At 43.4% G+C, this 16,179-nt stretch overlaps 1 protein-coding gene across 1 annotated transcript in view; it reads left to right on the top strand.

Moving 5' to 3' along the window:
* The window catches only part of LOC124743033 (putative fatty acyl-CoA reductase CG5065), a 126,074-nt gene that overhangs the window by 62,168 nt on the left and 47,727 nt on the right, over window positions 1-16,179 (top strand). Inside the window, exons 4-5 of the mRNA XM_047248836.1 lie at window positions 9,156-9,304; window positions 15,919-16,031. Of these exons, the coding sequence (XP_047104792.1) occupies window positions 9,156-9,304; window positions 15,919-16,031 (262 nt within the window). The remainder of the gene's footprint in view (window positions 1-9,155; window positions 9,305-15,918; window positions 16,032-16,179) is intronic.

The following is a 16,179-nucleotide window of genomic DNA, read 5'->3' as shown; positions in this document are numbered from 1 at the left end:
CTAGTTTTGAATGTATTAAAATAAGTTTAAATCCGTGAAGAAATTCACGAAACCAACTACAATTGGCATAAAGAACGAGAAAATACTTGACAATCACACAGATTTACACATAATCAGTTCCTTTTGATCTGAAACGTATCACGTTACAGTTCATTACTCATGTTAAAGGGTTTTCGATTATATGATTAGGACTTGGCTACTTTCAACTCTATACATTTCACTGCACTCAGATTTTATTATTATATACTGCGCAACAGAATTAAAAGGTCACTTTTTCAAAACTACCCATTACAACCCTTAAGTTTGAAATTTCGCTCAAATATGCGTACAACCATGTCTTTGTAACGGAGCAAAAGCATGGCGCCCTGCGAGGTAACCCTCGGGTTCGAGACCGTTTCAAACAGCACGTGCGAAAAAAAGGCCGCAGCTAAGAGAAGTTCATGCGACGTGTAAGACGAGTTTATGTCACATTGGTACGACATTTCATTACAGTTCTGCCCAACGCCACTGTGGACGCATCATACGATCAGAAACTCGTGACACCTCCTCGTACCGACATTTCACGCCCAGAATTGAAAGTACGCGGTTTTGATATGTGTGGCTGACGAAAACATTCCAGACACACCCTGGCTGAGAATCGGCACAAAAAGACCTCAGGGATGACATAAAGGGCGGCAATGCAACAACCCATTTCCCTTAGGCGTTGATTGCTACACACTTCCTGACTGAAAACGTCAGTTCGCAGAATGGTGAGCAATAGGAAGACGTTCTTCTCAACCTGTGACATTGCTGCCACTCTCGGGCGTTTCAGCGTTACTCTAAGGACACTGTGTGTGGGGCAGTATCCTCATCGAACGTAATCGCACCCATTTTGAGCGCAGCGCGATTTTTGCTGTGGTGTACGGGTTGGAACCACTAGGGATCGTTGAAAACCATCCGACGAAATTTGAGGGTGATCCGAAGCAGCTGAGGACGCTTATCCTTCTTCAGCACTCCTATTTTCCGTTCACTTGTGGCGTGATCGTGGGGGAAAGTGACATTGACACATTTGTCACTGAAACGGCAAAGGGTCCCTCTGAGACCCCCAGTTCGGCGAAGTTCCCGCTGGTACTCGCCGACCTTTATTGAGAATTTTAAAATCGTACCTATACAGACAGTACCAGGCACCTGCTGGCTACATTGTTGCCCTTGCGCCTGATAGTTGGCCATCGGAATCGGACGGTCTCAAAGATGTTGCCGATCGCCAAGCACCTAGGATGACGTCACAGGTTCTGCCTGTAGAGATGGATTTTTATAATTCTCAATAAAGGTGGCAGTTGCCAGCGAGGGTTTTGCCGAATCAGGGAGTCGTAGAGGACCGTTTGTCGTTTTATTCACGCATGTGTCAATGTCACACCCCTCCGTGGTCACTGAACAGGAGGGAGTGAATCAAGACGACTGAAAAAGTGTAAGAACCCTTCACTGTTTAGGATCATCTTCAGATTTCATCGAATGGTTCTGAATGCGTCGTAGTGGTTACAACCTGTACATAACAGCAAACATTTCGGTCGCACTCCATTACACGCTTTCTCTGTGGCTGGCGCCCCATGATGTCCGTCGAGAAGGTTTGAAGCGGTCGAAAAATGTGGGAATCAACGTCCCAAGGAAATGAGTGGTTTCATTGACTCCCTTTTGTATCACCTCCTGAGACCTTCTAGTTTAGATTCTGAGAGGCGGTGTGTCTGAAATGTTTTCCTCGCCCACTCATAAGAAACCACGTGATTTCAACACTGGGCATCGTGGCTCTGACCGCCGTTGCAGAGACTTCAAAAGAAGGAGTGAAATGTGGATAAGAGTGGCTGCGATGACCTTTCCATTCCGTGACACGTCTACGGTGACGTTTGGCAGAATTGTGATGAAATTTGGTGCCAATGTGACATCTTCACATGAACTTCTGAGCTGTGTCGACATTGCTTCTTGATGCGTCGTCGAGCCCGAGTGTGATGTAGCAGGAGGTCATGCTTTTGCACCAGAGGGAGATTGTACGTACCTTTGAGCGAAATTTCAAAATTAAGCACCCCTTTTGGAGGGGGGAGGGGGGATTATGGTGCTTCGGAAAAGCGAACCTCTAATTCTGTTTCTCGGTATATTTTGACATTGGCAGGAAGTGACATATTAGTTTAATCACATTCCACATTCGTATAGGATCAATCACATTTAATATTAGTACTGAAAAATTCACTGCCCCATGCAGTGACTGCAAACTGTAAAACTGGCAGCACTAAAAATAACAATTTCTCGGTTGATATCCTACGGTTCTTCTGTTACTACATGACAGCGATTCTGAAGGAACTATGACGAAAAGTTTGATGATACTGTAATACCCCTTTCTGCGCCATGTAAAAGATCTTTGTCAAAGGAATATCATTAATATTTCATCAAATTTCATCGTCAATGTTACTTGATACTGTAATACAGGTTTGCCGGCCGCGGTGGTCTAGCGATTCTAGGCGCTCAGTCCGGAACCGCGTGACTGCTACGGTCGCAGGTTCGAATCCTGCCTCGGGCATGGATGTGTGTGATGTCCTTAGGTTAGTTAGGTTTAAGTAGTTCTAAGTTCTAGGGGACTGATGACCACAGATGTTAAGTCCCATAGTGCTCAGAGCCATTTGAACCATTTGTAATACAGGCCTTAGGGTGTGGTCCTCTTATTGTGCTTAAGCAAATGATAAATGCGAAAACATATACAGACGTCGTATAGTACCAGGTGTAACGCAGAGTAGGGAAACAATTTAGAAGCGATGATTGTATCAGCATGACAATGGACCCTGTCATAGAGCACCATTTGTCAGGCAACTGTTTGAGTAGAATAATATTCCTGAAATGTGCTTGCCTGACCAGAGTCCGGACTTGAACACAATAGAAAACATGTAGGATGAGAGAGAAAGTCGATTTTTCTCCGAACTACAACGTCCAACGTCACTACCTTCTCCAGTTTCGGCTCTCGAGGAAGACTGGGCTGACGTTCCTGTAGGCATCAACAACTCATTTAAAGTGTCTCTAGCAGGATTCAAGCCATCATAAAAGCCAAGGGTGGGAACACTGCATGTTAATGCCCGCTAAAAGTGTCAGGCTACTTTTGATCCCATTGTGTGGTCATAGACATCAACGAACGAATAAATCTTATTATAAAAATGTGAGAAAGTGATATGAGCACCTTTGCTGACTGTATGTGAAAAAGACCTGTTTGGAATAAAGAAAAAAACTTCTGACGTAAAACACGGTCCATGCGCTAGATTGACATGCAGAAGACTGATTATTTGCCGATACTATCAGTTTTTCCTTCGTGAGGGACCTAGAAACAGGTATACTCACACTCGTGAGATAAAACACAGGCCATTTGACACTTGAATATTCGCCAGGAACTTCTCTCCCGGCAACAGCTCTTAGTTTTAATTGGAATTCGTGAAATTTTAATGAAGGTCTGTATGGACGAGGTTTCAAAAAATTTCTGCGTGTGTATTAAAAAGTGTTCAAGTGTTAATTTAGTCACTGTACAATCAAGGACAACCTGCTAGGATCCTATGCCACAATCTTCTGTGTGTTTACAGAAATACTCCACCGTTAACTTCCGGAAGGGCAGTTTAAGATTAAAAAAATCAGTTTGGAGTGTCGTAGCGGCCCCTTGTGGTTAGAGGGCCAGCACAACCGACATGCAAGTTGGGTTGCTGACCCCCTTCCAGGAGCGCCGACAGAAACAGTAAACGACTTTCCAAATAATCATGGAACTACTTCGCCAACAACATGTGACAGTGTTCCACCAATCAGAACTCCTATAACTCATGTAGCACTCCGCCGACCTGGCTTTATAAGCACGCCTAGATCTTCAGACCGGCAGTGTTTACCATCCGCTAGGAACAGCTCCAGCCAGTACTTACACCTGCCCTAGAATTGTATTCACTCGTCGTAGCATTGTAGTAGCATGTTGTATTTTGTGGAGTACATTTTGGTCAGTATTTTCTTCCACTGTCTTGTTTCCGTATCTGGATTTCCAACACAAGAGTGGTGTATGCCAAGAAGGCGTTTTTCTTTAATTATAATAAAATGTGTTCAAATTGAGTGTTAGTTCTTTCCTGCCGACCGCAGGACACTACATGGAGAATCGTCAGCTTAGTGATATTGGAATAACTATTGAAGCCATCTCAAATGCAGTGACCAGATAAGACGTAAATAACTAATATACAATAAAAGCACATGGTGCCACCTTTTGTCCTTATCTCAGGGCAGAGCTCCCCATCCCGCCCCCCACTCCCCCTCAGAACACATGGTGTTAACCACCGAAGCACTTGCCACCAGTTCGTTCGGTCGCTTTGACTGGGCTACGTCTCAGTTTCTCAGCTCCCCATGCCCTAGCAGTACGGAGGGGCAATGACATTCGTCCTATGAACATAACACAAGTGGTCGAGTTGCAGCGCTAAGGAACTAGACCCAACAAAAATGTTGCTTCACCTTGATATTTACTTTAGGTGTGTTGCTATTGTATGTTTCTGTGCCGATCGGAAGGTCGACACTTACGTGGTTTGTAAACGTACTCATTTACCACGAGCGCTACCTATGGTTAGAATACCGCCTCGTCTGGATTGCAGCATCTCAGATGAACGTAAAGCACCAGCAGGGACGCATTAGAAGCTCTGTGGAACAGTGAGTTAACATTCATGCCACAAAGGACAGTTGCGACCAATGATCAGGTTCCCATCATCACGTTACGTCCAGAAAGCCTATCAACCATAGAAGTTACTCGACGTGTGCACCAAAGACGAAGTGATTTGGTGCGGACTTGGAATCGGTTCCAATTGACAAGTTACGTTGGGGACTTGCCCCACACATGCTACCAAGTTAGACTGGTGCAAAGAATGATAGATATCTAAATGAAATCGGGGGTGAGTGCTCTAGGACTGAATTCTTCGAAGAGGTTGCAAGAGTTCATGTACCGCATCAAAATATTGGGGGACTATTTCGTGTTGCGAGTCTCCATTCCCGATATCCATGAAGAGGACGATGTCGTACACCACAAATTCGTGGACACCGTTTCAAATGGGCGAGAAACCCTCCAGGTTTCGCGTCGGGAGTTCGTGGACGAAGATCGGATATGTTTGTACCTAATAATCACAGACAACGTGTTTGGAGACAATCTGGTAATATCGAACGCCTCCAGCACCGTGGCCGAAATGTGCAAAAAGATGGTGGTGAAATGATGTTCTGGGTAGCATTACATGGGGCCACCGTACACCTCCGTGATTACTGACAGAAATCACTCTGCTCTACAGTACAGGGACGAGATACTGCAACCAATAGTGGGACCGTATCGCCAACTTTTGCTGAAAATTTTATCTTGATGGGTAATTCGCGTGCTCTTTGTACTATTCTCGTGAACATGTGCCTTCAGCGTGCTAGAACAGAGTGCCTTTCCTGTTCCCTGGACATGAAACCAATTCCATTGAAAACAGCTATTTTTGAAGCCGCAATGACCATGACCTGTCCACTACTTCCGCAGAATCGCTATTGAAGAGTGGGACAAATTGGACCACAGCTGACTTGATGGTCATATAGACTTTATATCACGACGACATCAAGTCTACCTGCTCCATCACCTGTTAACGTTGCTCTGGTGTCCAGTGAAAAACCCCCGTCGGAAGCAGGTGCTGTTGCCACTAAACAATTGATATTTTTTTTATTGTTGGTCTGGATACATTCGAAGTGAATATATAAGCGTTATCCACAAAATTATTTTTTCTGTACCATGAATTAAAATATAAAGAGGTGATACAAAACTTTTGTTCCATCTCTCCGGTCTGTCCCCTCTGCTTAACGGCAGAATTCCTCCTGCACCCTTAATATTAACATGTTTGCTTCTAATTTGACCTAAGGTTGTTCTGACTTCTGTATATGCTGAGCTCATCGTTCAGACCACCGTTTCTATTATTGTTTCTTCACATTTTTCCTGCAGCCGTTTCTCATTGGCGTCCCTCTAATCCCTGTTTCATTCCTGTCTTATACTGGTGAAATCCTCTCTTCCCATGAACATTTTTACTTGTTTTTTTTCTCGATGAATTGAAATACTTATGTTACCCAAGGTTTCTTCACAGTTACCTTTCTTGCATCTGTATTTCTCCAATTTCTGTGATTTCCTTTGATGTAGATGTCCATTCCTCTTAAAATGAACTTGCTATTGTGGAATTCATGATCGCAGTATCTACAATCTTACATCTACATCTACATCTACATGATTACTCTGCAATTCACATTTAAGTGCTTGGCACAGGGTTCATCGAACCACAATCATACTATCTCTCTACCATTCCACTCCCGAAGATAGCGCGGGAAAAACGAACACCTAAACCTTTCTGTTCGAGCTCTGATTTCTCTTATTTTATTTTGATGATCATTCCTACCTATGCAGGCTGGGCTCAACCTACTTAGATAACTTCAAACGCAACCCATCATTCTTCAGTAGTTCAGCATCCAACTTCTTCCCATATTCATCATTCTGAACGATTCTCGTAAACTTCACTGGTCTTCATCATTGTGATCCGTGTCTATATCCGTTATAGGTACATATTGCAATCTGGTATCTCGTTTCTGAATCTCTGTCTGACCATCATGTAATCCGGCTGCAATCGTACCATCTCTCTGCGCCTTTTCTAAGTGTACCTCCTCCTCTTGTGATTCTTAAACAGTGTATTCGCTATAACTAGTTGAAATTTATTGCAGACCTCGGTCTTCCTCTTCCCTCACTCTAAGTACCGAGCCAGTATTCTCATGTAACTCTTACTTCTATTGTTTCCCATACTACCGTGTTTTAATTCCCCATTATTATTAAATTTTCTCCTGCCTTTACATACTGAATTACTTTTTGAATAACCTCATATGCTTTATCTGTCCCTTCATCTCCTGCTTGTGATGTCGACATACATAAGTGAAATACCGTTGTCGGCTTGCATTGCTGTCAATTCTGATCGGAACAACCCTATCACTGAACTGTTCGCAGCACCTCACTCTCTGCTCTCCTCCCATCATCCCATTTTCTGCTCCTGTTATTGACCCCGTATTAGTTTGATCAGAAATCCGTGCCTTCTTTCAGTTGATTTCACTGTCCCCACTATATCTAGATTGGGCATTTGCATTACCTTTTTCAAAATTTCTAAATTTCCTACCATGTTCAAACTTCGCACGTTCCACACTTTGAGCAGTAGAATCCTACCCTACCGTTGCTTATTCAGTCTTTTTCTCATGGGTCTCCTCCTGCTTGGCAGTCGCCTCCTGGAGATGAGAATGGGGGACTAATCCTGAATACATGTTTCCATGTATCAGTACTATAAAGAGCTAACAGTTGACTCGTCAGTCTTCTGACTGGTTTGATTCGGCACACCACGAAGTCCTCTCCTGTATCAACTTTTCATCTCAGAGTAGCACTTGCAACATACCTCCTCAATTATTTGCTGAATATATTCCAGTCTCTTCCTCTATAGTTTTTACACTCTTCAGCACCCTCTAGTGCGATGGGAGTTATCCCTGAAGTCTTAATACATATCCTATTATCCTGTCCTTTCTTCTTGTTAGAGTTTCCATATGCTCCTTTCTTCGCCTACTCTGAAGAGAACCTCTTCATTCTTTACCTTGTCAGTTCAGCAAATTTCCAACTTCGTTGTGGAGCACCACATCTCAAACGCTTCTATTCTGTTCTCTTCCAGTTTCTCCACAGTCCATAAGTCAGTACAATACAATGCTGTGTTCCCAACGCACGTTCTCAGAAGTTTCTTCCTCAAATTAAGGGCTATGTTTGATACTAGTGGACTTCTCCTGACCAGGAATGCCATTTATGCCAGTGCTAGTCTGCTTTTTGTATCGTCCCTTCGAATTCGTTAACTTCGTGTACTTCGCGTTCCGCCCCAATTCCGTGTTAAATTGCTCGCTATTCTCTTTTCTGCTACTTCTCATTACTTTCGACTATCTTCGATTTACTTTCTGGACTCAAGAGACTGTTCTTTCCATTCAGCCGGCCGTGGTGGCCGAGCGGTTCTAGGCGCTTCAGTCTGGAACCGCGTGACTGCTACGGTCGCAGGTTCGAATCCTGCTTCGGGCATGGATGTGTGTGATGTCCTTAGGTTAGTTAGGTTTAAGTAGTTCTGGGTTCTAGGGGACTGATGACCTCAGATGTTGAGTCCCATAGTGCTCAGAGCCATTTGAACCATTTTTTTTTTTTCATTCTATTCAACAGGTCGTGTAATTGTGCTCCAATTTCACTTAGAATAGCAATCTCATCAGCAGATCTTATCGTTGTTACCATTTCACCTTGAATTGTATGGCCACTGTTGACCTTTCTTTAATTTCTGTCATTGCTTCTTCGATGCAGAGGCGAAAGACTACATCCCTGCCTTACACTATAGATTTACGAAGATGAACTAGGAACCAAGAAGCTGTCAGTTGGAAGGAAGATCAAAAAATTAGGGTTTTTTTTACCATACCGTCAGCGTCACTAGAGGTGAAGCATGATATCGGATTAGAGAGGGTTGAGGAAGAAAATCGGTCGTGTCCTTTGCAAAGGAACCATTCAGACATATCCCTTGAGCGATACAGGTAATTCGCAGAAAAACAGCCAGATAGCCAGACAGCTAGACAGCTGAAACTTCCTGCCAGATTAAAACTGTGTGCCGGACCGAGACTCGAACTCGGGACCTTTGCCTTTCGCGGGCAAGTGCTCTACCAACTGAGCTACACAAGCACGACTCACGTCCCGTCCTCACAGCTTTACTTCTGCCAGTATCTCGTCTCCTACCTTCCAAACTTTACAGAAGCTCTCCTGCGAACCCTGCAGAACTAGCACTCCTGAAAGAAAGGATATAGCGGAGACATGGCTTAGCCACAGCCTGGGGGATGTTTCCAGAATAGCTAGACAGCTATTTCAATACTGGCATTCCCGAATGCGAACATACTGACACAAATACGCGAAATAACGCTGGGCTCCTTGGAAAGTCGAACAGTTCGACTGAAATATCCGTTTCTGCTGTTCATTGCCCTCAATCACTAGACGTTGATGACAGTGGGCTGCCTTCAGGCCGTTCGCAGCTAGCGTGTCGTGGCGGAGTGTCGCTGAGTGCCGGCGCTGGTGTCGGCAGGTGTTGGTGCACATGTCGACGGCGTTCTGCAACTGCGTGGTGCGCGACGCGGTGGCAGAGCGCGTCTACCCCACCAGCCTGCCGCCGGAGCGCGTGCTGGAGCTCGTCCACGGCCTCACGGACGCAGAGCTGGAGGCCGCCACGCCCAGGTAACCGTGCGGCGCTTTTCATGCGTTAACCAGCCTGTGCAGGAAAAAAACTGCACAAAATGTTACACAATCACTATACGAGATGCGACAAAAAAAGTAATGAGACTGATGTGAAAAGAAAATATTGCTTACCATATTAGTCAAGTTTAGTGTTGTCTCCTTCAAAGTAGTTCCCTTCTGATTGCACACACTTTTTCCAGCGCTTCTGAAATTGATGGTAACATTTCAGGAACTCATCTTCTGTAATATCCTCCAAGATCCTCGTCACAGCTTTTTGGACAGCTTGTGTTGTTTGAAAATCCTTGACCGCCGTTTTGACTCTTGTAAATAGAAATAACTCGCACGGATCGATATCTGGTGAGTAAGGAGGCTGTCGTAGTACTGAAATTTGTTTTGAGGTTAAAAATTGCTGTACTGACAGAGCAGTATGGGATGGTGCATCATCGTGGTACAGAATACAATTATCAGCAATGTTGGCAAGGACATGGAAGAACTCTTTTATGAAGTCTTTCTAAAATTTCTTTGTAGTAATATTGGTTAACTGTTTGTCCAGGAGGCACCCACTCTTTATGAACAGTTCCCTCGGAATCAAAGAAGCACACAAGCATGCATTTCACTTTTAACTTTGACATGCGAGCTTTTCTTGGTCTGGGTGATCGCTTTGAGCACCATTGCGAACTTTGGCGTTTTGTCTCCGGATCGTACTGAAAAAACCAACTCTCATCACCTGTGATATCACAGCTCAACAATTCTGGATTGATTTCCGTTTCCTCTAACAGATTGGCTTCCACATTTATCCGTGTTTCTCGCTGTTGTGGTGTGAGATTTTTGGGAACCATTTTTGCACAAATATTTATCATACTAAGATCTTCATTAATTATTAGACGAACGGTTTCTCGATTCATGTTCAGTTTCTCTGCAATCATTTTCATGGATAATCTTCGATCAGATTGTACGAGGTCGCGCACCCTGGTCAAGTTGACATCTGTCCGTGAGGTTGATGATCGTCCACTGCGGTCTTCATTTTCAACATTCGTTCTGCCTTCACTAAACATTTTATGCCAATGAAAAACTTGAGCTCTTGACATAACCTCCTCTCCAAAAGCCTTCTGAGGCTTACCGTAAATTGTCGTCGTGTATTCACCCAATTTAACGCAAAAAGAAATTTCATGTCATTGCGCAATATTATGCGGTTCCATTCCCATGACGAGGGACACAAATATGTGTTAACTTATTACCGCACAACTCACGGCTGAGCAGTTGCATCGTTGTGCCGCTTGGACTAGAAGCAGCTTATAGACCAAGGTCAAAGATATTGTGCCTACGCAAGCCTGCAGGGTTGCTACATCTTGCAAAGAAAACAAGTCTCATTAATTTATTGTCACACCTCGTATTTTTATTTCAGTGTGACTTCTCATTAGAACATAACTCGATATTTAATTATTTGTCCAAAACATGAGGAAGGGCAACACCAATCGTAAATTTGTAATGTGTTTATCGCAAATCAATATTTTCATTGCTACATGAATGGATCAGGCACAAAAATATCAGGTTGTAAACTGTACATTTCCATACCAATGATATTCCAGTAATGATGACTCATCGTAAATAAAATCGCTTATGGTTCCACATTCACATTAGAGGTAACAGCTAAACTGAGCATCCTGCTTATATTTCTACGTGGCTAATCTCGTTATGTGACATCGATAGTAACTAGCGCACTCTTTATTACTATCATTTGTATACTACATTTTTCAAAAATTATTTAAAAATAAAATGTAGTAGCTTTACATAAAGTAACAATGGTGTCCTTAAATTCTAAAATAAATTCAGCAATTATATTAAAACCAAAAGACAGATTCCACATATAGACGGTGTTAGTTCAATTACTAATAATATTTGTTTTTGTATAAAAATATTACAAAACCATAAAGCAAAAATATTACAAAAGAAGCTATACGTTGTCGCACCCTGACGATCAACAGTGATCTGACTGGTTTGATGTGGACCATCGCAACTTCCTTTCCTGTGCCAACCTCTTCGTTCCACAGTACTACCTCGACTCAGTGTCCTCAGTTGTTAGACGTTCTCCAATCTCTGTGTTCACCTACAGTTGCTACCCCCTACAGCTTCCTCTAGTGCCGTGGAAGCTAGTCCCCGATGTCTTAAAAAATGCCGCATAATTCTCCCCCTTCTTTGTCAGCGTTCTCCACTTGTGTCGTCAGTGGTACTGCAGTGAACCTCACTCCTTAAAAGCACACCCAAATTTCAGCATCCTTCTGTAGCATCTCTTCTCAAACAATAATTCTCTTCTCCCACTGCTACGGTCGCAGGTTGGAATCCTGCCTCGGGCATGGGTGTGTGTGATGTCCTTAGGTTAGTTAGGTTTAAGTAGTTCTAAGTTCTAGGGGCCTTATGACCTAAGATGTTGAGAACCATGGTGCTCAGAGCCATTTCTTCTCCCACTACCTGTGATTCACTTGCATACGATATTGTACTCCAAACATTCTCAGAAATTTCTTCCTCGAAAAGACACATATGCTGGATAGTAGTAGACTTCTTTGGGCCACCAGTTTGCTTTTCATGTCCTCCTTGCTTCGTCCATCATCTGTACTTTTGCCTCCAATGTAGCAGGACTCATTAACTTCATCGATTTCCTCTTCCCCGATTTTTAAGTTCGTTTTATCACTAATCTCGTGTCTGGTACCCTTCAGGAAGCTCACAACTGTTTTGTGAGCACTTGAATGATGAGCACGGGGCCCCAGGCTACTGCAGCACGTACTTCCTTTCTTGAGTTTCAGTCTCCCATCTCTGACTGTCCTGAAATCTCTGTCCTTTTCTTTCGACGCAATGCAATGAGTGCACCTACAGCGTAACGAGGAATTTAACTCAGTGTATGGGTGATGCAACTGAGGCCGGAGGTTGTTATGTGATGCTTTGGGACTGTGTTTTGAACAATATTAGGGTCCTCTTATCTAGGTTACCGTGAACATGAACCAGGATGTTTATTTCAACATTCTCGACGACCAAAGATTGCTCTTTTCTTATAAATCTTCATGATGAGTGTTAAACCAACGGAATCCGGTATGTATATATAAAGATGGCGGTTCTGTGGGTACACAAGATATAAAAGGGCAGTGCAGTGGCAGAGCTGTCATTTGTACTCAGGCGAATCATGTGAAAAGGAGGCCGACGTGATTGTGGCCGAACGATGACAGTTAACAGACTTTGAACGAGGAATGATAGTTGCAGCTAGAGGCATGGGACATTCCATTTCGGAAATTGTTATGGAATTAAACATTCCGAGATCCACAGTATCAAGAGTGTGCCAAAGCACAAAATTCCAGGCACTGCGTCTCACCACGAACAACGCAGTGGCCGACGGGTTTCACTTAACGACAGACAGCAGCGGCATTTGCATACAGTTGCCAGTGCTAACAACAAGAACATTGGGTGAAATAACAGCAGCAATCAGTGTGGGACGTACGAGGAACGTATCCGTTCTAACACAGCGGCGAAATTTGGCATTAATGGGCTACGGCAGCAGACGACCGACACGAGTGCCTTTGCTAAGAGCATGGGATCGCCTGCAGCGCCTCCCCTGGCCACGTGACCATATAGGTTGGACCCTAGACGACTGGAAAACCCTGGCGTAGTCAGATGAGTTCCAGGTGCCGAACCGCACAATAATGGGTTCGGTGTATGCGGCGGCGGTGGAGTGGGTGGACTGATGTGGCCTGTTGTGAAGTTGTGAACCACTGAGGGCTACGGCGGGGCGAAGCCTTTCCGTCGATTTAAGGTCCCCACTTTAATACACAATACACAATCTGCGATGTCCCCATTCGTTTAAGTTATCTTAATTAGGAATCTTAATTGCTCTAATGACCATGTTTGGCAATCGGACTCGAAAAACGGGAAACGATTGTTTGCATTTGCTGCTGAGCAGTAAAACTACTGATCACTCTCTACATTAACAGAGTTTGCACACTACCACACTACGAATTACACATAAATAAATAGCTGTTGCCAATTGAAAGCAGAGGCAACATGTCTAACTTCGTACGAACTGCCTTTGAGGTTACCATTATGAAAAAAGATTAACTAATATGAACACTTTATTTGCATCAGTGCCTAACGAGCATTTCTACATACACTCACGCACAAATAACTACTTCGAATGTAAGACACCTTATAGATACTCGCCATTTAAATATTATATTGACTACTCTGCGTAGCATAGAAGATGCTTAGCATAATGTGTTGGCAAGTTTTGTAACTGTACAGTTACGAATATTTGTTTGATACCAGAGCTGAAATTATTTAGATCACTTCTCTACATCTGACAAGGAATAACACTTACTGTTTGAGCTATCCTTTGAGCCTAACTCTGAATAAGCAGAGTATTATTTCGTGACACTTACACTAGTTGAGAATTTTCACATTGTACAGTCCACCACAATTCTTTTTACACGATAAAAGTTTCACGTTATGATGCAGTGTAACCTTAAGTTCATCATCAGCAACACACAACATTATAAGAGGATTTAACTGGTTCATAATTTACTTACCAGCTTCATTTCAGTTACTGGCAACTATTTACATTCAGATTTCTTCCACAGCAAAATGTAGTTTAACACATTTTCCCATAGGAAAAAAAGGGTAATTTGCTATCTACACAAATAATAACACTGTGAAAGAGTTTTCTTTTAGAATAACTCAAATAATTATTATGTAACTTGAAAATCAGGATAGAGCATGGCTTTCACAACTCAAATATGGGTTCCTTCTATGAAATCCGAATTCCACGAACGCACATACGGAAGTAAACCTAAGTCTTCTGCGTGTGTGGTGAGGAGCAGTGTACAAGCCTCCGTCGAAAAGGCTATTAAAATGCTCTTCGCTGCTTACACTTTTGTGGCCCTGAATAATACTGCTTTCTCCTTTGTAGTAATAGCCATTATGACGTATGTTGAAGTTTTACAAAGCCCACGACTCCACAACATATCCGGCATATATTTCGTAATAGCTCGGACCTCACATCTACTTAGATAATATAGGTGTGCTTGTTTACTTGCTCTTGTTATAGAAATGAAGGTCCTAATTTATAATTAGCTCAATTAAGACCACACGGGAACATTACCACTGCATGTCACCAGGCCTGAACTAGGACAATCTATATTGCACTGTTCTGGGACAAAGTTTCTAAAAATGACGGGATACAGCCACGCCACTACATCCGCAATGCTTTCCCTAAAAATATTTCTTAATACTAAAGCCATGTCCCCTTAAAGCGAGTAATACATAACTTTACAATACATCTTAATAAGTCTTTTTCACACAATTAATAAAAGAATACACTTTTACATGAATCTGTGGTGTCTGTTCTTTCGGACGTGAACAATGAAACAGACACCATACAGAATCAGCAGTGCCAGAAATATGATTCACTTGTGGGTGTGATCCGATGCAGATATGTGCTTGAATAGAGAGACCCGATTCCAAATGATTGACATCATTTCTAGTGGATAGCGTAACACTAGAGATCTTGGAAGCTAGTGTACATTTTTCTTCTTACGACCTCAATTATGCAAATTGAAGGTGGAGGGGGAGAAAGGAAAGGAAGGGGAAGGGATTATTGATGTCAGCTGCTTCGGGATTTTATGTTGAATCATCAGCGACGAGTGAAAATGTATGCCAGGCTGGGATTCAAACCCGATATCTCAGTTCGTATAATTGATTTGCCTCGATGACCAATGAATCCACCACCTTCAGTGCGGACGCACAATTACGTCCTACCACTTGGGGGAATCCCAAAGTAGCGGACATGGAGGACACGAACAGGAGCTGCAGGTAAGTGCCGCTGGGTGGGAGTGTTGTTCAGCTGAGAGGCGTGCCGAGATAGTCCTCGCAATTGCGACGAAACACTGTGTCCAGGTTACGCAATGGTGAATGCAAGTGCCTAGTAAGCAAGCGATCCCAGGTTCGAATTCCCGTCCGACACACATTTTCACTTGTCGCCGCTTATTCTACCATAAAGTCCCTTTGCAGCTGGCTTCAATAATCTCTTCGCCTTCCTTCCCTTTCTCTCCCATTCGCCTTCAATTTACAAAAAAATATACATTGCAATTTCACAAATACTGTTTATGTACGTCTATAGCATCATTAGTTGTAACTTCAGCCACGAGGCAGCAGTACTTCACAACATTAGTTCTCATTATGCCTGCCTGATGGCACGTGAATGCAATTAGGCGTGCTTTATGTCGCACTTCCTTACTCATGAGAGCAGAAAAATGCTTAAGCCTTACCAACTGTTGCAACCCAATTTTTTTGCAGAAAAAATTTATGTCGTTTGCAGTAATGATATTTATACCATTATATCCTGATTGGGGATAATTTGTGCGATTTCATTTGGGTTGTGAAATTCTTTCACCCACACAGTTAAAATAATACCGTTATGTGTTGTCTATTTGTCACATTCTTTGCATAGCTCTCAAGCCATATGCGATAAGTGTCACATTGTTGATCCCACCATTATAGTTTGGATGACAGTTTTCGTGTTTTCACCTTCGAGTAGAGTTGTTACTGTATGAGAGTGTTGCCTTGGCCTGCTGCAGCCTGGTCGGCGGCCATCCCAGCGCGTACACCTTCAGCAAGCAGCTGGCTGAGAACCTGCTGGTCGAGCGCCGGCCGCCTGGACTCAGACTCGTCATCGTGCGGCCCTCCATAGGTGAGCAGTGCTGTGCCGGCCGCGGTGGCCGAGCGATTCTATGCGCTCAGTCCGGAACCGCGCGACTGCTACGGTCGCAGGTTCGAATCCTGCCTCGGGCATGGATGTGTGTGATGTCCATAGGTTAGTTAGGTTTAAGCAGTTCTAA

Source organism: Schistocerca piceifrons, chromosome 1 (genome assembly GCF_021461385.2).
Source record: "Schistocerca piceifrons isolate TAMUIC-IGC-003096 chromosome 1, iqSchPice1.1, whole genome shotgun sequence".
NCBI classification, from domain to species: domain Eukaryota; kingdom Metazoa; phylum Arthropoda; class Insecta; order Orthoptera; family Acrididae; genus Schistocerca; species Schistocerca piceifrons.
This window is presented reverse-complemented; position numbering and strand designations above follow the sequence as displayed.